This window comes from Suillus clintonianus (genome assembly GCF_016758775.1).
Source record: "Suillus clintonianus strain FC179 chromosome Unknown DEU56scaffold_28, whole genome shotgun sequence".
Taxonomy (NCBI): Eukaryota; Fungi; Basidiomycota; class Agaricomycetes; order Boletales; family Suillaceae; genus Suillus; species Suillus clintonianus.
In genome coordinates, this window is record NW_024539252.1 from 270414 (window position 1) to 290743 (window position 20330).

Genomic DNA, 20330 nt, shown 5'->3' on the forward strand with positions numbered 1-20330 from the left:
CAGCAGGATTATACTAACTACACATTTACTAGATTGAAATGGGTCGTGCACCATCTCCCTCACCCCCACCTATTGTCTCCCAGCGCTCTGGACGGAGAATCCGCATGCCTGCGCGCTTTGCGGACTTCTTGCCGGGGTCAGCGACTCACCTTGCGCATATGCCGCCCTCCACCCGTCAGCAACGCGGACATGATGTCATCACGGATCAACATGCGGATCAACACGCGCCTCGTATGCCTTCCCCGGTGCAGTCAGAACACGATGCCCCCCCGCTTTTCATACCCTTTGAGACGGAACCTAATGCAGCAGGTCTCTACCGGGTTTATCCTACCCGCCCCAGCATACTCCCCATTGAAAATACCCTCGAGAGTGTCACCGATGCTCCTACACTCGCTGGAGGTGATCGGGTTCCAGACTCGAGTCGAATCACCGAAGGATTGTCGTCCAAGGTGATTGAACAGGACGACCTATATGCAGCCTTCTCCAACCCGACTTCTGGCCTCCTTATGGCTTACCATTACTCTGGAACCGGCCAGCAGTCAGTTGCAGAGTTGCAGCGGCTCACCGGCTTCGTTGGTGATCCGCTATTTAATAATAGCGATGCCAATTCATTTTCCCATACCCGGGAATCCAAAAATATCGACGCCTACCTGGAGAAGAAGTCTAATCCGTTCCACCAGGAATATGGCTGGCGCCAATCTGCCGTCAAGATCAGGCTACCTAAAGAGGGTGAGAAGTGGGACGCCGAGTCCGAGGCCCCAGAACTCGAAATTCCTGGTGTGCATCATCGATCGATCACTGATATCATTGAGTCCGTTTTCCAGGATGACGTCGCTACAACTTTCAACATGACGCCTTATCGCGAGTTCTGGAAATCTCCGGACGGACGGGACATTGAGGTCTTCTCAGAAGCATACTCTAGCCCCGAAATGGTCGAAACATACGCGGAAATTAACAATTTGCCCCGCGAAGAAGGTGATGATCTCGAGCGCACCATCGCATCACTCATGTTCTGGTCGGATGCCACCCATCTGGCGAATTTCGGCGACGCATCACTCTGGCCGTTCTACCTCTATTTCGGCAATCAATCTAAGTACATCCGAGGCAAACCAACCGCCTCTGCATGTCATCACGTCGCCTACATTCCAACAGTAAGTTTTTTTATGTATATCTGCATATGTATATAACTCTAAACCGATCTTCAGTTGCCCGAAGATCTTCAAGATCAATACAGGGCTATATTTGGCGAGCCTTGCACAAGCCAGGTCTACACGCACTGTAAGCGTGAACTAATGCAGGCCATATGGGCTTTACTTCTCGACGAGAAGTTCATGCACGCGTATGAATATGGTATTGTAATAAAATGTGGGGATGGTATCACTCGTAGGGTATTCCCCCGTTTTTTTACATATTCAGCCGACTATCCCGAGAAGTGAGTACATTAATTAATTTCTCGGACGCAGTACTAACGCTTCTCAGAGTTATTCTCACAGGGATAAAAAATCTGGGGCAGTGCCTTTGCCCACGCTGTCTCACAAAGAAGGACGAGGTTCCTTTGATGGGATCAAGGTTGGATATGAAACGTCGGATCAGGCGTATGCGGAAGGACGACAGGGCAAACCTCCGAGAAGTCGATGATGCGCGCGCGCTCATTTTTCAACTGGGTGTGCCTGTTGATGGCACCCGCGTCAAGGCTATTCTCAATGACAAGTCCTTGGTGCCCACTCGAGTAAGTTTTTAACATTTGATTGACTTTCTATCTAACTAATGATATTTGATATATAGAATTCATTCTCTGTCAAGCTGTCACCTCACGGATTCAATCGATTTCGAATGTTCGTGGTCGACGAACTTCACGAATTCGAACTCGGTGCGTGGAAGGCAAAGTTCACCCACTTGATGCGCATTTTGCATGCCGCTGGTGGTGATGCCGTCCAGAAACTCAATGAAAGGTGTGTATTTAAAATTTTTCATTACATCTACTGATCGATCTTAATAGATACCGCGCTACGCCGACCTTTGGTAGAGGGACGATTAGAAAGTTCAATTCAAATGCGTCATCGATGAAACGTTTGGCCGCAAGGGATTTCGAAGATCTTCTGCAGGTAAGTTTCGGTTTCAACTTACTCGATATGGTTATTTACGATCGTATGTATGTATAGTGCGCAATCCCTGCCTTCGAGGGCTTACTAGTACTTCCGGATGACGACACGGATGATACTATGGTCCTGGATCTTTTATTCGATCTAGCTACTTGGCACGGGTTCGCAAAATTGCGAATGCATACCGAGGACACGCTGCAATTTTTTGACACTGCCACGGCTGTTCTGGGCCAGACGGTACGAAGATTCGCTCGAACTACATGTAAGCGCTACTATACAACCGAACTACCTCACGAGTATGCAACACGCGGACGACGGGAAGCTGCCTTAGCTTCCAAGCTTCCAGAAGCAGACCCGAAAGGCAAGGCCAAGGAAGTTCTATCGGGTCCGAAGCGCAAGAAGCTTAATCTCAGCACTTACAAATACCACGCGCTGGGAGATTACCCCAACACGATCCGACAATTTGGTACTACTGATAGCTACAGCACACAGCCGGTAAGTTTTATTCTTAATTCATGTGTATATACATACTGATCATACTATTTTAAATTAACTAGGGTGAACTTCAGCATCGGCGCGTGAAGCGTTGGTATTCGAAAACCCCCAAAGGGAAGAAGAATACAGTCTCTAGTATGACAAGGATAGAAACCCGGGAACGACTCATGGGTAAGATTGTCAAGGCGCGAGCTACATTAGCATCAAGAGAAGGTGATGCCGGTTCACAGCGCCGCCAACGCCAACGCACCTCTCCATCCGATCACTACCATATTTCCAAATACGCGACAACTTCATTTGATCTCACAGGATGGCTTAGTGAACTACCAGAAGATGATCTAGCAGTAGTGGTACGTCTTTTTTTTACCTTTTAAAGTTATTTCATCTGATGGGAGGGACAGGACTTTATCCCTAAACTCAAAGATCATCTTCTCGGACGTATTCGTGGGATTGAGTACACTGGAGATGAGCTTGAATTCACTGACGAAGAACGCGCCCAGCTAATCATCGCCAACAACAAAATCTACGAGCACAACGTCCTCCGCATCAATTACACTACATACGACTTACGGCGGGAACAAGATTCACTCAACCCACGTACCCGTGCCGACGTTATGGTCCTATCACACGAAACCGATGACGCACGGCACCCGTATTGGTATGCACGGATCATCCGGATCTTCCATGTGGACGTTTGGGACCGAAATGATGCTTCTATGGAAGAACCACGCCGAATGGAATTTTTGATTGTGCGGTGGTTTGGACGCGACGCAGGTTACCAATCCGGTTGGTCCGCAAAACGATTGCATCGCATCGGTTTTCTCAGAGGCGAGGATCCCAGCGCCCTCGGTTTTCTGGATCCTGACGTCATAATTCGAGGCGTCCATCTCATCCCAGCATTTGATTCTGGCAAGACTGATGAGTTTCTTCATAATTCATTTGCTCGACACGAGGCAGATCTCAATCAAGATTGGCGGTATTTCTATGTAAACATGTGAGTTTTTTTATATCTATCTACTTCTAATCAATTCATTGGTCTATTGCTAGGTTCGTAGATCGAGATATGTTCATGCGATACCGAGGGGGAGGTATCGGTCACGCTATATCCCGCAAATGGGATGAGTTCCTGCAAAGTGATGGGGCGTATGTGAATGAAGAGGCTGAAGAACAGGAGAATGAAGGTGGGGAGGAAGATGCTAAGGGAGAGGGAGAGATTGAGGAGGACGGATATGACGAAGAGGAAGAGGAACTGGAAGAGGAGGAGGAACTGGAAGATGATCCCGATATGATAGAAGCGGACGAGGGAGAAGACTTAGACGATCATTTTCTTATAGCAGAAGGCTACGGCGCTTTGTAAATTGTCACTCGAGGAAAAAGTGCCATGTGGCATTGTACAGCCTGCAGCGCTGTGCTTAGAAAATATTGAAATTGGTTGAATCATTGATCGATCGTGATCAGGATTTTGTTTGCATGATATCATATCATTGCCGGCTTACAGGTACAATACATTGTTCTTGTAACATTATGACAGTAATATAACATCTCTACCACCTTATAACTATGATGTAAGAGCTAACCCACTATGTTACAGCTACGATAAGGGCCATGGGAGGGTGACGACGATTTTATAATGTGTAGTTTGCGTATGACGTATGCATATATGCGTCGTATTACTCGGACGCTTTGACGATTACTAATAAGGTAGTGTCACATGTTGTGACATTTGAGGAGTTTTGCTGATGATGACCCCCATTTTCCGCCCAAAGCCAGTTTCCTGGTAATTTCCGCCATAGTCAAACAGCTCACGTCCACGATTGATGACTTCCCTTCCTATAACCCTGCTGCCCACTAAAGACGTTTACAATATTGCTGATGCGGTGACCTCACTGACATCATGGCCTGCTAGAGACGAAGCTCTATTAACAGCTTCTCAGAACACGCTCGATGACTTTGCGTGTAAGCGGGCAGTTGCGCGATTATGGGCCTTGTCGCATCGATGGGATCAAAGATGGCTGCAGCTGCCATAAGTTCAAGTTAATGGCCATGGAGCAAACATGCATGCATGCAAGATCACCGAATTCGAAAGTCTGCAAAGGCTATTTTCATTTTGCATTGACAATTTGAAGACATTTTACGCATGGTTCGGCTACTTGGTGAGTAGTGACTAGCATACAGTGAAACCTCTATTTATCCTGCATTTCCGTAGACGCTTCCGCTCACGAACAAGCCCGGTTTGTTCCCTGTACGCTTCTCCCGTTCTCAGAGGATCCTCACTATCATCATGCCACAGAGCCTGTGCCAGCTACTGTGTGGTACGTGCTTGCTGGATTTCAGCCAACCCGATCATCGGCGAAACTAACCGTGCTGATTACCTGAATAGTACATCTGGAAAGAAAACGTGTAGATGTACGTACAATGGGACTAAAGGACACAAGAGACTAGTACAGACAAACAGAAAAAGGTTAAAGCTACAATCTCATGCGAAAAACATCCTGGCCAACATCGATGAATGGGTTTGTGCGTAGCCCGATCGCCATTGGCTTAAGTTGAACGACCCCTTCTCACTAGAACTAGTACTCGTTACAGTTGCACAATCACTGTCCATGTACCGCAAACTCGCATCAAAGTGATACTCTGCGCGAGCGCAGACCTTCTGTAAAATGTGAGAGATACAATCAGTTACAGCTCCCAAGTGTCGAGAAAAAAATAGCCGTACATCCGCATCTTTGAGTGAATTGTCAGCAATTGGATTGGTAACAGATGCAGAACCACGTACAATAGACTGGGGCTGGTATGGAGACGGATCGGGTTGCGCTCACATACGCGTGGCAGAGGGTATATGCGACCTCTTGTATGCTAAGGATGCACAAAATTTAGTCGGTACTTGTGTGTTCCTTCGGCTGGAACTTACGGCCTGATATCAAAATTGAAATTCTCGTCCTTCAGTACAATGTAGTGGGCGGGTCGGCTTGCTGGAAATGGCCAGGCATAAGCAGTCAGTCTGATATCGCTGCTTATAATATGCACTAACTTCCGAGTATCCCACCGTGAGACAGGAGATAGAAGTCCTTGGCTATTGGATTGGCAATACCTTCACTGGCAACAAACCCAGCTTCCACATTGCCGCTCTTTCGGTCTCCATCTTGACTATGAGAATCACTCAATAAAGGACAAAAGCGCGGGGAGAGGTACGTACGCGGTCATTGGGAAGAAGCGAACATGATGTCTGAGAGAAAAGTCAGCGGTCATTACTTGGCCACTTGGAGTGGAAGGCTACCTCTTCCCCACGATGAGGTAGGTGATTAAGGGTGGAGAGTCATTTAATTTGACTTCAGCCCAAACCCTTTTCACGGCCTCTACATAAATATTGTCAACGTTCTGTGAAATCTTACTGTCTTTACAAACCCTTAATGTCTTGGAATTCCAGTTCGCCGACACCTGCATATTCACCTTCAGAGAGACCATCTCTGAAGAATATGAGTCTTTTCGGGGCTTTCCCGTTGACCTTGCCATATCGCGTAATGGCATCCTGTGAGTGATAAGTTGACTGTCCGACAATCAGAAGCCAACGTGTACATAAACCATAGGACCGAGTTCGCCTATTCTCTCCTGCCGCGGCTGCTGCACCCTCGATGTTGCACTGTACTTGACACCATGCCGGTCATACGAAAAGACGACGCTGGCAACCGAGGGCTTGTTCTGAATGCCAGGGCCGGGATGACCAACGTCGGCTCCTGAAAATCGACGTCGATTTCAGTGTAAACGACGGATCATTGATGGCATCACAGACCGAAAAACATGAAATCTTCTTTTGTGAACCAGTCATATGCAGGCGATGATGGGATAGAATTCACTCCGGTCAATCGAGCGTTAATTCTGTGGGCGATCAGTCTACATAAGCTTCACGTAAAGACTATGTTTGAGATATCACGAACTTGATTGCGATGTTATTACAATATTGGTCAAGTTGTCTGCCCGTAAACTTCGCAATATTGTCTTCCCGCTGTGAAATACGTATTTGGAAATCATAAACGGTCAGAATTTAAAGCTGAACCCACCACACACTGTGTAGACACCTGGTCATGAAGCCAAGTCAGCCCAGCAAGTTGTGATTAATGATGATACCTACGCCAAGGGTGACATCCCCCGCTCTTTTGACATCTTGGCGGATGTCAGCGGCAGATTGAGGCAGGATAACTAGCACGATCTCAGGGGGCTTGGCATAACCAGGAGGGGCTCCAGCTGAAACCAATGCCAGAGAGCATGCCTCTTTGATATCCTTCAAAATCCTTTAGTACAAACAAAAACTGAATGAAAAGCGTGCCTACCCGATCTACTGAGCCGACACCACTACCTCGTTTGTAGGATGGCTTAGCTCTCACACCTACAATACATTGTGAAACAACACCCTCACAAACGTAAGGAAAATCCTACTCATTCCTGGAATACGATGGTGAATGCAAGCTTTCAACAGCGCGATTAATACACACCTCGTGAAATGCAACATTGTTCAAGTGTGTCCATAAACCCTTTGATGACATTCTGGTCGAGCCTTAAACTGTAGTCCACAACTGCCCACGCCCTGATAATCTCGGGGGAATGTAAATGTTGCCTCGTTATGTTCCAAGCTCCATTATTCACAACCTGTGGCAAAATCTCGCTAAATAGAGCAACACACGAGGAAAGCTACTTGCCGCCGGTTGTTTTTTGCCGTAGAAAATAGTAGGTGGTCTGAGAAGTTGTCCTTGTAGGATGATTGGTTGCTCTGATATTTTCATTCCCGCGTCTTGAATATAAGGTGATGTGGCGTACTCGAGCGTCTGAGCAAAATTATTAATTAATCTCAGCTTCGGCTAAGGGCTTACGGGAGGTTGGACTCGGTCGCCTTTCTGGCCGACGATCATTTCCAGCCGTTTCTCTGGCCTGAATTTGGAGAAATCAACCATCATGCTCGTCATGTTCTGCGGTAGTTTGCGGGTGTATCGCTGGCCTGCAGCCACAGTGCAAAGTTCAGCCGGGATGACAGTGTTTTTTCCAGAACCTCGGCTCAATTCAATGCCAATGATGTCCGGAAAGGCTAGGCGTATGTTGTATGTTTTGTAGTAGTATTCCTGTGTAAATGTCAATCATATGCAGGACGAGACAATGGAAGCAATTGATGCAGAGCGTACCGCCACAGTTGTGGGAAGGGATGAGCCGTCTTCTTGCTCTTGAGTAAAGGGAAAACGTCCAGCGGCTTCAACGAGACCAACAACTTTCTTTGTCACTGTCTTTTTTGGCAGCTTTATGTCGATAAGGACATTCCGGAAAAACTGGCTGAGAATATTCCACTCTTTGCTATGCTTTTTGTAGGAGAGCGCCCGCGCGTTTCCTCGAAGGTTCAAAACTTCTAGAGCAATATCCAATAACGGCCCCGGTTTGTACCTAATGGACAACACGATGAGAAGGAACAGAAGCGAACTGCATGACATACATTGCGGCTGCGCTGATATCGACATTCACGAGAACTCTGCCTATTGCTGGTCTGACACTCCTACGCTCCAACGTGAGGAACGATCAATAAAAGTCTTGTAACACGGCGTACTGAAAGAATCCACGAAATAGCTGAAGACCTCCGCGAAGATCTTTTGAGCCGCCGCTGGTAAAGTACGCTCTTCCGTTGTTCGGATACTTACTGGAGCAGCTTCAGTAGTACTATTGATTGTGTAATGTATGGCTTACAGATTGGGGGCCTGGCGAATGATGAATTGGAGGAGATTGAGGGCGACGGAGACCTTCGGTGTCTGATCACTGATTTTTCCGTTGAGAAAGTTTTTGAGGTCGCTGCAGCATATGTCATTAGATATGCTTAAACTTGAACCGGAAATGCGCACTCAAATGTCACGGTCTCGCCTGCGACGCGGGCTACCTTGACTGTAACTCGACCTTTGCCAGGAACCGTAAGCGTGTACTAGCAACCGATATCAGGCCGTGAATACTGGACCACAAACGAGATCATACGTTGCCAGAAGTGCCATCAGGGAGATCCAGCGGCGCGGCAGAGTACAGAATGCTCTTTCCGTCAAATAGACAGAGACGAAAGACCTTGGGTGCTTCGTGGTTTTGGAGTCTTTCGAGTATTCGATGCCTCCATCGCACATTTTCCACATCAGGTGTCATTACTGAAGAAGACTTGTTCGAACAGAGTGATTACTACTGGCACGAAGGCGCACGCACCAACTGCGTAAATTATTCAGGACGACGATGACCGCGAGTCAAGCATATATGTACTCACCATCATATTGTTCATAAGCTTTGACTGGGATTTGTGTTACGTCGAAAGCATTCGCGTAGACAGCCAGGGGTCTACGTTGACCCAACGGCACAGTAGACGCTAAAGCCATCTGGAAAGATATGTCTATGGTTGATAAATGATGCGATCCAAGAAACGAAGATGAGAGGGTTTATAAAGATACAACCGTGCTTTCTGAAGCACAATAATGGATAGATCGTGCGAAGGGATGATGGCGAGATGACAATAATCGTACACCTGCAGGCTGGCTGCAAGAATCGTACAATATCCGACCGACTCGGATTTAGTCTTCGTGAACCATAAAATTGGAATTTCTCCCAAGCTCGTGCTCAAGAAGACGAAGGTCGCGGTTCGGCGGCCTCGAGGCGAGAGGAACAATGAGCACTCAGCAGATGTCGCGGAAAAGGAGGTATTTTCCCAAAAATTCTACTTTGAACTCGAACCACGTGTAAATCGTCGTGTTTGGACTCGACACGTCGTTGCTCAGCTTCAACGATCTTGACATCGACGCGCACGTCGTCGAGCATCTTCGGCGACGATGGAGGCAACAACAGAGATTGAAGAGCAAGATATCGGGTTGCTTTATCCTTCTCGATCAGGGTCCTGCACAGGATCAACTGAAACCATTGCCTCAAGGCTACCATCTCGGCAGCCTTCTCCAACCAAATTACATGCTCCGATTCATGTTATCGGATCGTTTCAAGGCCCTTCAAGTCCACTCAAGTCACCCTCACTGTCCAACGTTCAGGATACACATTTTGGACTTCGCCTGGTTGGGCAGAAGACCGTGACACGCTCTAGGACTCTTCCTCATCTGGCGAAATCTGAAACAGATGTGCATCTAAGTTCAGACTTCGCTGGCTTTGAGTTTCAGCGAGATAGAGCATTGAGAATGTCCCAATGGGTCCTGGCTTTCGCCATAGGTCAGTGCCACATAACATAATCGAACTTGCAATTTATCCCATGCACCATAGTCAATTTTGATCTGGATCTCGGTCCTGTTGTTTGCGGGGTACACCCACCCTTGTATTTGGCCCCCTCAGAGAAAGAAAACATGTAAGCTTCTATCATCCCAATCAGCCCGATAGGTGTTGAAATTGGTTTTCAAAGTGCTTTCTCATCCTTCCCGGATTCCTTACAATTCGAACAAGGATCAGAAGTGCATTCTTTTCGCATACGAGATCTCGGCGCATCAGACAAAGGCATCGATGCAGACACTAACAGCAAACCAGATAGCATTGATGGATACCTTTATGGATATTCGCACTTTTCCCAGAGAAAAGACAACACCTCGAAGCGAGGATACCAACAGGTAAATCAATATTCATGCGTCGAACCACTTTCTGGAATATTGCTAACGTTGATAGACTTCTCTAGTGCTTCTCTCGCACCTACAGTACCCTGCACTCTTTACCACCCTAATTATGAAACTCGGGCCCTTGTTCCTGACCCATGGTGTACCTATGCTGGAAACGGCCTGTCATAATATTGCCAACTGGTACGTGCGCCGCTCGTGCTTATTTCGTGTCATCAATCAATTAAATCTTATCTGCCAAAGAAAGGTGCAGCCCATCACCCGGTTTGACCGCTGAGCTAGGATTTCTTGGCTCAGTCCTCCATGTCGAGTTGCCGATGACTGCAGATACTCAGCAATTGACAGAGACTGCATCATTTCGAGAGAAATTCGACCCCACTTTGCATGTAACTAATTTATCCCTCGCATCTCCGGTGACTGACTAATCCGTATCAGCTATTGTCTTCTATAGCTCCACTTGAGCCGCCTCCAATATCCATATTCGAGGCCTCCTTGTCACATTTATGGTCCATATGGGAGTGCCTGATTCTTTGCGAGCCGATCTTGGTATTTGGATCTTCGCCCGCAGCCACGAGTCAAGCAGTTTGGTGGCTCAGGGATCTGTTACGTCCTGTGCGCTACCTGCTTGTCATCTTTTGAATCGATGGTTGACATGTTCCATTCTCAGATACCTCTTGCGAACGATTTTCGTCCTTACTTTACCATTCATGACAAGGATCACTCGCTTCTGGTCAATAAACTCCCACCTAAAACTGGCCTTATCTTGGGTGTGACCAATCCATTCTTCCAGAAGTCCTGTGCCCATTGGCCTCACGTCTTGAGCGTAGGGCTGAAAGCAAGGTGTGTCCTGAACTTTTGTGTTCTCAACTCTCGTTGCTCAGATTTGCTACAGTCCGCGCCGTCAGGGGAATGCGACGATTATCGCAGGGCCGCCGCCTGGATGGTGTACTAAAACTCACCGGCGATACATTTCCAAAGACCGTCAATTATTGAAGGCTATCGAAAAAGCTTGCCATGCAAGTGTCCAAGACAGTGCGTGTCCCGACTTATGATCAGTACTGTGTCTTACTCATTATTCCCAGGGATGCACGCATCATTAGACCTGAGAAGACATTTTTGTTCGCGCACCAACACTATGTTAGTTCCGCTGAACAGATACCTCAATACTCTGATACCTACTCCGACGGAACGCACCACTGTCTCGGATTGTCGACGCCTAAAGCCATTTAGCACTGTCGACTTTTTCTCTTCGCTTAAGGCGAATGGGTGCCCTCTACCGTTTAAGTCTGCGACTAAGCGAAGGGAATTTTACGAAAGGTGGCTGAAGACGCCAGCATTTGGGTTGTGGTTGGCTCAGCAAGAGGAAGTAGTGCATAGAACGCTGCAGGACAAATGGGCTGGCTGATGTGGCAATTGGTTCCTGTTGATTCCTGCATCCGTAAGACTCTAGGCTAGCCACCCTAAATCCGTATATCAGGAGATGTTCCGCGAAATGATCATCATCAATTTTCAAGTCAGCGGTACGACGAGAAGGTTAAGCGCTAGCTGCGCCACCGATTGCAAACAGCACCAAACAAATGTCGCCTCTATAGAACATGACGGATTTGGTGAAGTTCCTTGAACATTCTCTTGCTTTTGCTCTTCCACGTCGTTGTCGCGCAACTTGTACGCTCTCATTGCGCTCCACGGGTTTTTTCTCTGTTCTTATTGCACTTTGCTCTACGTCCTGTATTTCGCTCAGCTGTTGGGCGCGTAATCATTGTCACTGTATCCATACCTATCATGTAAGAGCTCCTCTACTTGTTTGGTAGCTGACGTGGGTAGCGCGTACGGGCGGCTTCGTGATGCGCCGTGTGGGGGTTTTGCCTCGTTATCATCTGTGTTACTCTCATGTCTGTTGGTACTCAAATCCTGTCATTTTACTTTTTTCCAGTGCAAAAGATTTTCTGTTCTTCTGCTTGAGTCAGCGAAAACATGCCTGAGGAAGATTATGATATCTACGGCGAATACGAAGCTTATGCTCCCGCAGGAGCCAACCAGGTGGGCACATAATATGCGTCTACTTGGTTGAGCAGCTAGTTGGACTGACTGTATGCGCGCTTAAAGGATATTGACGGACAGGAATTCGACGCACAGGAAGAGCCAGTGGAGGCTATAACGACTACAGTCGAACCCGCGACAGGTGAGAAACGGCCTCGAAGCGACGAGGAAGAGGAGGAAGCGAAGCCGTCACCCACGCAACACTCGCCTCCAGCTCCTCACGCCCAGTCAATCCAGCAAGGGCAGGTTAGGACCGAAGGTATCACGCATGGCATGAACGGTAACTACAACCCTGTTGTGCAAAACGGTGGTCAGATGGGAGGCGGGATGGACCCGGCGATGATGGGCTATGATGCACTGTATATTGGTGATCTGCAATGGGTCCGTTTGTCCTGTCGTTTAGAATCCTGTGTATATCTTTCTAAGCCTGTTTTCGTGTTTCTCTCTCCCTACAGTGGACAACGGATGAGGACCTGCGTCAAGTCGCTCTTAATGTCGGCGTGTCAATCGATCACCGCGATATCACCTTTTCTGAGCATAAGGTGAACGGCAAGAGTAAAGGGTGAGCAACTTCCTGGCCAAAATGAGCTGTTACTTAGTCACATTAGTATTGCCTACGTGGAGTTCAGTAGTTTCGAGAACGCCAACGCCGTCAAAACATGGTTCGATAATACGTATGTGTGGCCTGACGCTTGGATGCGGACGCAAGGTTGACCTTTCACCCAGCGACTTTCAAAATCGACGTGCTACAGCAACTCTGACAAGTTCGTCACAAGGGAATCCATTCCGCACGCTCCCAAAAGGTCTGTTGATCGCTTGGTGCTCTTGACTGTAGTTTTGTCTAATCCATATGGTTTCAGAACCACCACCACGGGATGCCCGAAGCACCCAACAAGGAACCCCCGTATCCACATCAGGGACAAGCATGGGCCGCGGCTCGGCAGGCGGCTTCCGCGGTAATGCTTCCAACCAGATGGGGGGAGGCATGATGGGCGCACAAGGTCGCGGGGGTGGTATGACGAGTAACATGATGCGCGGCGGCATGCCCACAATGATGGGTAACATGGGCATGGGCATGGGCGGCATGAACATGATGGGAATGGGTAACATGGGGAACATGGGCATGGGCATAGGCGGCTTCGGCGGGCGCGGCAACATGGTTCCCCAGGGACCCAGAGGTGGTGGTATGATGGTGGGCGGACGTGGCGGCATGGGAGGAATGGGTATGGGCTTCTAACGGTCTCGTGCATGTGGATTGTCGTTCTTACTTGCACTTGATGTACGCTATAGGTATGGGAATGATGGGAGGACGCGGCGGCTTCGGCATGCAAGGTCACTTCAACCCAGCGTTTATACAAGGCCAGCAAGGCGGTCAGTTTGGTGGCGGCGGCTCAGACAGGAAGCGATTCCGAGCGGACGACAATTGATCTTGCATCAAGACAAAACACCCATGGATCGACGTATCTAAGTATTTATTTATTTATTTCTATCCATCCTCCACTCCTTCGTATCGTGCGCTCAGCATTTTAACTTGTTGATATTTACTGTCTCGTCACTGTTGACATTGCTGATGTTCAATAACCTATCCTTGTAATATTGATACGTGTGTCGTCTATTCTCTGTTGCGGATCGGTTCCAGATCTGGTGGTGAGCAAGGGAATATTGCATTGCACGAAGGAGCATGAGTATGACTCGAGACTGCGAATACATGGTGTAACATATAAACAAAATTGCGTTGACTAATAGAACATGAGCGACGGTGATGTGTAGTATGCGTATATCCCATCTAAAGCATCAAGAAAGACAACGGGATAGGTTCCACTATCCATGAGGGTATGAAATGTCCATGAAATATAGCATGCCGATGTCAGAAAACCTTATCCCCGCCTCTCCCTCATTTCCCTTTCCTTCTTCTTGCGGCGTTTCTCTTCCTCGTGGCGCTTCTCCTGCTCGAGGGCCGCTTCGTCTTCTTTTCTGGCCAGACGCGCACTGAAGGTATCTTTGTCAATGGTGCAATCCTGGATGTAGGTGCAATCACTGACCTTCTTTGCTCCTCCTTCTCAAGAACGCCGGCACCAACTTCCATATCCTCATCGTCGCTATACACATCCTGCTCAACGTACGCACGGCGGTCCTTGCCAAATAGTTTCCAAATTTCAGTGCTGTAAGATTCCACTTCAGTTGAGGCAGGACGCCTCTTTGGAGGAGGAGGAGATAGCGAGGATGACGGGGATCGAGGTCGTTTTTTGGTCGGCCCCGCAAGGCGTGCTGTAGATAAAGGCTTGCAGGCCTGTGACTTCATTGATAGAGTAGAGCTTGAAGTCGGCTTGAATTTCACATCAGCCTTTAGTGACTGTGAGCTATCTGCACCCTTGGAGTGCGAAGTTTTTGAAAACGACAAGACAGCAGATTTCGGAGCACTTGAGCTCTTTGGCGTGCCAGAGTTGGCTGACCCTACAAAGTCGCATCGAGGATGTAACAAAGATTTGAAGGATTTTGCCATCGAAACACTCACTGGCGGCTGAAGGTCCAGGGGAATTAGAGCCAGAAGATGCTCTAGACGGTGCAGCCGTAGATGCCTGAGCACTACTCTTTCCTGCATCCTTCTTCCCCTTGCCAAACCAGTCATTAAACTCTTTGGCGTCGTCACCGTCCAATGTGGCGGTTTTCGCCTTGGCTCTGTCCTGCAAAATCTCGTCTATGGTCCGTGTGTCTCGCTTATGGACATTGAGCTTCGTCAATGTATTAGGGAGTGCGGCAAGGCGGGCCTTGACGGACTGCGAGCTGTTACAGTTGTCTGAGTTTGGCGCTGACGTGGCGTCGATAGCCCCTCCTGGAAGCCGCCTGCCAACTTTGTGGTAGCCGGAGGATGTGGCGGCCCGCTTCATTGCATAACCCCTGCGCATTTCACTTTCGACTCTGCGCTGTCGTTTCTCCTCACGGGTGAGAGCCATTGCTGGAGAGCCGGAACGAGAGCCATTCTCCTCATCGGACGGTAATCTGCGCTTGCGAACGTCCTCCTTCGAGGTTCCGTTGGACGATGGCCACTTAGAGCCTAACTTGGCCCTCTTGGGACCATAAAGCAACGCATTGCGTTGTTCCTCCTCTCGCCTTGCCTGCTCTTCCTGCGTGCGTTTCACTTCTGCTTCTCTCTTGAGCTGCAATTCTTGCTCCTTCTTCTCGTCCTCAAATCTCTTCTGTCGAAGCTTCGCAGCTTGTTCTCGCTCCTTTCTCTCAGACTCCTCCCGCTTTTTCCGTTGGAGCTCCTCGTTGCGCTGGCGCTGTAACAGTACACTTTGGACGGCGCTTTGAGATTCCTTAGTCTGAGAGGCGCTTAGCGCCATTAGAGCAGCGAACGACATGATGACAGTCAGGCTCCGTCCTGGAAACAATGCGAGCTAGCAGAAACCAAGATGAAGGGAGGACGTGCGCTCAGCAAATGATGGGGGTCCGAACGGTTGTGCTGTGGCTTAAGTATGGGCCACTTGGTGGTGCGTGGCAGTGTACTTTGGTGTACAGGATGTCACGACTTCCCCTGGGATCTGTGACATATTATGACAAATCATCCGAAGGGTGTGACCGCTGAATACAATACCCAGTTGTGATAGCCGAAAATGCCACTAAAATAACAAGAGCACAGTGAACAATTCAACTTTGTCTCACGAAACTGATAAGTAGGTCAAGACTAGTGAAACTTGAAACTTGATGACAATGTAAACGTCTAATTCATGGAGATGATTCTTTCCGAGACCCCTTTCAGCGGCCTCGGGGAAAACATCCGCGGAACCTGTGATTCGTTAATGCTGATTCTTCCACAGCTGCCGGGGAAGTAAGAGCGACGTGCAGATGCCCACACAGACAAGGGCAATCAGATAATAGTAGACTATCCATGCGTGGTGGGGGTTTTCGATAGATAGCGAAAACGTGGACGTGGCGGATGCGGGGCCGATCGCTCGCATGATCGAAACACCCAACTGAGCAATCCCATTCGTTGCACCAAGAGATGCCTGGTTCGGAGACGCCGCGGCGATATAAATAAATACGCAGGCTAAGGGGATCGTGATCAACGCAAAGAATCACGATGTAATGCAGAAACTGACCATACGCCAGATTTACTATCACTGAGAAAGCAAGTTGCAGGCCAACAATCGCCCATACCATGGGGCTCAACCCTTGTACTCTGGCCAAAGCATTGAGGATAGGAAGAGTGATAATCATCGGAATTCCAGCAGCCATTGACACAGAAAAGATTGTCTTTGAGCCGAAACGATCATGGAGATCGGCGAAGAAAATGACTTGGAACAAGCCATTGATCACACCATAGATAGCTAGAATGTTGCCGATGCGCAGGGGATCTAATCCCAGCCCACCAAGTTCTATCGGTGTGGCAAAGAACACAGGTTGCACAGCACGAAATGCAATGTCAAAAAGTGACAAAGTGGCATAATTTCCAGCGGCTATGATCACTCTGGGTATCAAGAGCGAACGAAGGGGTAGCGGCTTGGGGTCGCCATCAGCCTTTGCACGTTGAGTGGTATCTTCTGCGGTGAGGTAACCAGTTGGTACCGTGGGAGTCACAGGGCCCTTAACAGGGGTGGAGTCTTTCCGATGTTTTCCCCTTAGCAAGCGCCAGAGAGTCACCCTGGTAGGTACAGTCTGTCAATCAAACGTTGTCAACCTTTTATCTGGGAAAGTACGCATGCTAGCTCAAAATAACGCACCTCTTGCAAGAAAAGAAAAGTGACAACCCAAGCCAACATAGAAAAGGTAGCAGGTACAGCGCATGCAAGGAAATAGGGATAGGTCTTCAAGAATTGGGAATGTCCGAAGATATTCGGAAATTGATCAGCTGGTCGTGATAACGATCCGCCAATCAAGGGTCTGGGAAGGACATCTGATTTCCAAAAGGGATGTGAAATATCACACAGGTACATACCCAATGGTGCCACCGCTTGACCAAGCTATCGGCATATACGAATATGCCTGGGCCAAGTTGGTAGAGTCAGTAATTTCCACCATCATACTTTTCATCACACCGATGTTGCCGTTCAAAGCACCATTTAGAGCACGGCTGATTGTTAGAAGGTATCAGGAATCAGAAGTCACGGGAAAATGAAATGATCGGACCTTAGTACGAGCCCCCAAAAGGTTTTAGAAAGGCCGAAACAGTACATTGAAATGGATAATCCGAACAGCCCCGTCAAAATGACAGGTTTTCGTCCAATGTGGTCTGATAGACGACTCCAATGGAGAACGGTGAGGGCTTGTGTGGCAAAGAATAGGGAGTGCTGAATACGTTTGAAGATAAGGATATACCTATTATTCAAGTCAGACTCACCATCAATCCAACATAGTATCCTACACGGGTTTCATCGCCATTCGTAATCCCAATATCTCTTATCAGCTGGCACGCGAGTCGCGATGAGCCTCAAAACGTATCAAGTGATTTGATTGCGGAAAAAAACATACCTGAGGTGCAAAGGGGGCAATCACTTGTGAAGTAAGCGGTTCTGCGAGCTGCAGAAACAGTATGATAGAGAATTGACGCCAAGGCAATGGTGTCCTAGCCTTTTTCTGCTGTGCGGGCCGTAGCAACGGCGTCTCCTCGTCCACCAGCTGTTGGGACATGATGGTTCGCAAGAAAGAGTCGAAGAACGAACAGTCAGAGGTTCTGTGTAGTACATAAGCAATACATAACCGATATGACCCCAACTTTGTCATGACTCACACAACATACTTTTGACTTCAGGGTGTCAGCTGCCATCCGATGCAAACTTGACCATACGGGGATCGCTGGGCCAAGCCGCTGTCTACTCGACGTGAGTCCCACGAAGGTGTCGGGGCGGGCTTTCGATAGATCTATAATATGCGCAGCTATATTCGTAGCAAATTCGCAGTCCATCTCACCGTGACCTTGAAATTTGACACAGACAAAGGGAGTCAATATTGCTTCCGAAGTTCCGACTTCCGGTGGTATTTTTGGCACTCACCGTTGCTTTTACCGCACGTGACAGTGACGCGCTCGTTCAAGTTGACGCGACTCGACGACAGGTGACGAAGGCGAATTGCAAGAGATGGATGTTTGGTAAAGCTTATCATGTTTACTTCCAGAAGGTTCAATCTTATGCATCCGTAATATGCAAAGGGCAGCTATGGCATGCTCTCCGGTCAAACGCGCCACTGGCAGGCTCAAACTCTGGTCACTATGAGCCCGCCATCCTGGCCCGTCCAGGGCACTATGGGCAAATGCTCCATCCACACTGTCATTCTTTGTTTCCAATATTCCGTCCACAGATTCACAAAGCGTACCTTCCCATCTAAAATCCACACCACTTCAAACGCTTTGGTGTTTAAATCACCTCGGCTTTGCTGTCAATGATTTATATCGCCCCCCTCAGCTGTATCTTTACCATCATGTCTCTTAAAGTAGACAAGGAACTTCATTCGTTACCCAGAGTCTTGAGCACAGCTCCTGGCGCGAGGCCGACGCCCCTGGCACCTTCGTCCACTGGTGACCGAGTTGATATGGAATCCCCTATTCCAACTCTAGTCCTCGAAAAGTTTCCATCGTTCACAGAGCTTGCACTTATTAGTGCCTGGCATGATGCTACCGCGGCGGTATGTAGCATATGTACTTATAGATGGTCAATGGTCACTCACTCATCTCATCCAGCGGCACGTTCGCTTTCAGCGCCAGCCAGTACCTCGTGGCCATCTGCGTTCTGCCCCACCACCAACTTCAGAAGCAGAGAACGTTTCGGTAAGCACTTCAGGTGAAAAGTACAACGCATCTATGTCCGTACCTCGGAAACGACGGGGATTGTTCGCGAGGTATGCACAACCTCGACAAAATATTCAAGTAATTAATCGATCCACGTTATGAACAGAAAACAGCCAGTAGATTCTCAGAAATTAGAAGAGAAAGAGCCGAATATATCAATGCCTATCCGCTCCCACGACTTCTTGAACAGAGCCAAAGCAGCAAGGTCAACGCCCAACCTGAACGCAGCTGCCAAAGCTGGTGCACAAAAGGCTTCTTTTTCTGTGCATCCCATTCCGCACGAAGCCACTGCTTCTACCCCCATGCTCACGCAGCCCACCAATGCCCCTGTCAATCAGCTCGATGAAGTTTCACAAGCACTGGGAATTGACGTGAATGATGGAGGTATCTATCTCACTTTCGATCCAGACTGGAGATCCTCCAGTGGCGAAGCCGTCCTTACTTTCTTGTCGCCAATTCCTGACGAGACACCAAGCTCTCCCCTCGTTCACCGGCGCCGCTCCTTTCAGTCTTTCCTCTGCGTTGAAAATTGAGCTGTTGTAGCCATTCCACGCCAGCTTTGCCGACTTTCCATATCACCATCTTTTTTCAACTCATCTCCGAGTCACATTCTTTTATGGCCATTCTACGCTCCCTTCATTCTATATCACTTGGCATTATATTCAAATCATCTGATAGCTGTAATTAGCCTTTCGTTCTCATTGATCACTATATGTATCCAACTAACCGATTCGTTTGTATCGCTACATGTATATCATGCTTGTCCCCATGTCGAATTTGCTAAACAATAGATTTACCCCTAGCCTAATTCACTGATTCGGGTGATCACTTGATATGATGGCATATACAGCGCACCTGGGGCCTATGTATCGCCGTACCAAATGATTGATTCGGGCGCCCAACACTGCGCAAACACTGCGCGCAGATCAAGCGCAGATAATGAATTTTTGCGGCACCCGCTGTGATCTCCGTCTCTGAAAGGGGCATAACCCAGGACCCAGGTCACCCGCGGAGTTTCAAGTTGAGATCCGTATGCGGCTGGCACTGCCGGCAGCCAACTTGAATTCGTGCAAGTCGGACAGTCCTAGTCTATTTCAACCCAACAAATTATCATGTGGACGCCATGGCCAATGTTATCTAGCACGAACGCCATCATTTTGCATATTCATCAAGTTCGCCACTAGTACTGGCGCCCGCACCCTGGAATATGACACTAGTCTCAAAGGATCCCAGTAGTGGCTGCCGCGCGCACCTCGATTGGAATCGTATTTTCAACTATTTTGTACTAAGTCTGTGGAGCCGGCT

At 48.4% G+C, this 20330-nt stretch overlaps 8 protein-coding genes across 8 annotated transcripts; 5 read left to right on the top strand and 3 right to left on the bottom strand.

Annotated features, from left to right (window-relative positions):
* Positions 1-38: 38 nt before the first annotated feature.
* Positions 39-1436, top strand: DEU56DRAFT_735250 (uncharacterized protein; the record flags this gene model as incomplete). The annotated part of the gene is made up of 3 exons (XM_041348440.1): positions 39-538; positions 599-1151; positions 1206-1436. 3 exons carry the CDS (start codon positions 39-41, stop codon positions 1434-1436), a joined length of 1284 nt encoding a protein of 427 aa, XP_041209415.1.
* A 1277-nt stretch (positions 1437-2713) lies between these two features.
* DEU56DRAFT_705242 (uncharacterized protein) lies at positions 2714-3142 on the top strand (the record flags this gene model as incomplete). Its single annotated transcript, XM_041347391.1, has 2 exons — positions 2714-2944; positions 2999-3142. Coding segments are annotated over 2 exons (375 nt in total), but the record flags the coding sequence as incomplete, so codon positions are not given.
* A 1931-nt stretch (positions 3143-5073) lies between these two features.
* Positions 5074-8980, bottom strand: DEU56DRAFT_755368 (Piwi domain-containing protein; the record flags this gene model as incomplete). Its single annotated transcript, XM_041349903.1, has 23 exons — positions 5074-5250; positions 5417-5453; positions 5509-5569; positions 5629-5744; positions 5794-5823; positions 5875-5953; positions 6003-6126; positions 6174-6331; positions 6388-6473; positions 6533-6600; positions 6663-6673; positions 6723-6876; positions 6926-6981; positions 7088-7168; positions 7276-7417; positions 7463-7708; positions 7769-8021; positions 8071-8130; positions 8182-8271; positions 8319-8420; positions 8471-8547; positions 8598-8758; positions 8872-8980. The coding sequence occupies 23 exons, from the start codon at positions 8978-8980 to the stop codon at positions 5074-5076; spliced, it is 2478 nt and encodes an 825-aa protein (XP_041209417.1).
* Positions 8981-9781: 801 nt separating this feature from the next.
* DEU56DRAFT_972326 (uncharacterized protein) lies at positions 9782-11609 on the top strand (the record flags this gene model as incomplete). The annotated part of the gene is made up of 10 exons (XM_041359481.1): positions 9782-9812; positions 9864-9945; positions 10000-10201; positions 10257-10387; positions 10452-10590; positions 10640-10816; positions 10872-11044; positions 11097-11236; positions 11287-11322; positions 11347-11609. The coding sequence occupies 10 exons, from the start codon at positions 9782-9784 to the stop codon at positions 11607-11609; spliced, it is 1374 nt and encodes a 457-aa protein (XP_041209418.1).
* Positions 11610-11722: 113 nt separating this feature from the next.
* Positions 11723-13882, top strand: DEU56DRAFT_798939 (uncharacterized protein). Its single transcript, XM_041353019.1, has 8 exons — positions 11723-11988; positions 12138-12244; positions 12311-12625; positions 12700-12806; positions 12853-12918; positions 12971-13047; positions 13105-13467; positions 13535-13882. The coding sequence occupies exons 2-8, from the start codon at positions 12179-12181 to the stop codon at positions 13669-13671; spliced, it is 1131 nt and encodes a 376-aa protein (XP_041209419.1). The 5' UTR covers positions 11723-11988; positions 12138-12178; the 3' UTR covers positions 13672-13882.
* A 155-nt stretch (positions 13883-14037) lies between these two features.
* On the bottom strand, positions 14038-15803 carry DEU56DRAFT_295571 (uncharacterized protein). The gene is made up of 3 exons (XM_041345527.1): positions 14760-15803; positions 14287-14698; positions 14038-14233 (listed from the first exon to the last, which is right to left on the bottom strand). The coding sequence occupies exons 1-3, from the start codon at positions 15604-15606 to the stop codon at positions 14122-14124; spliced, it is 1371 nt and encodes a 456-aa protein (XP_041209420.1). The 5' UTR covers positions 15607-15803; the 3' UTR covers positions 14038-14121.
* A 238-nt stretch (positions 15804-16041) lies between these two features.
* On the bottom strand, positions 16042-17872 carry DEU56DRAFT_871024 (major facilitator superfamily domain-containing protein; the record flags this gene model as incomplete). Its single annotated transcript, XM_041355674.1, has 7 exons — positions 16042-16292; positions 16345-16900; positions 16966-17125; positions 17181-17315; positions 17372-17532; positions 17583-17648; positions 17714-17872. 7 exons carry the CDS (start codon positions 17870-17872, stop codon positions 16042-16044), a joined length of 1488 nt encoding a protein of 495 aa, XP_041209421.1.
* A 786-nt stretch (positions 17873-18658) lies between these two features.
* Positions 18659-19558, top strand: DEU56DRAFT_911854 (uncharacterized protein; the record flags this gene model as incomplete). Its single annotated transcript, XM_041357329.1, has 3 exons — positions 18659-18862; positions 18918-19075; positions 19132-19558. 3 exons carry the CDS (start codon positions 18659-18661, stop codon positions 19556-19558), a joined length of 789 nt encoding a protein of 262 aa, XP_041209422.1.
* Positions 19559-20330: the final 772 nt, after the last annotated feature.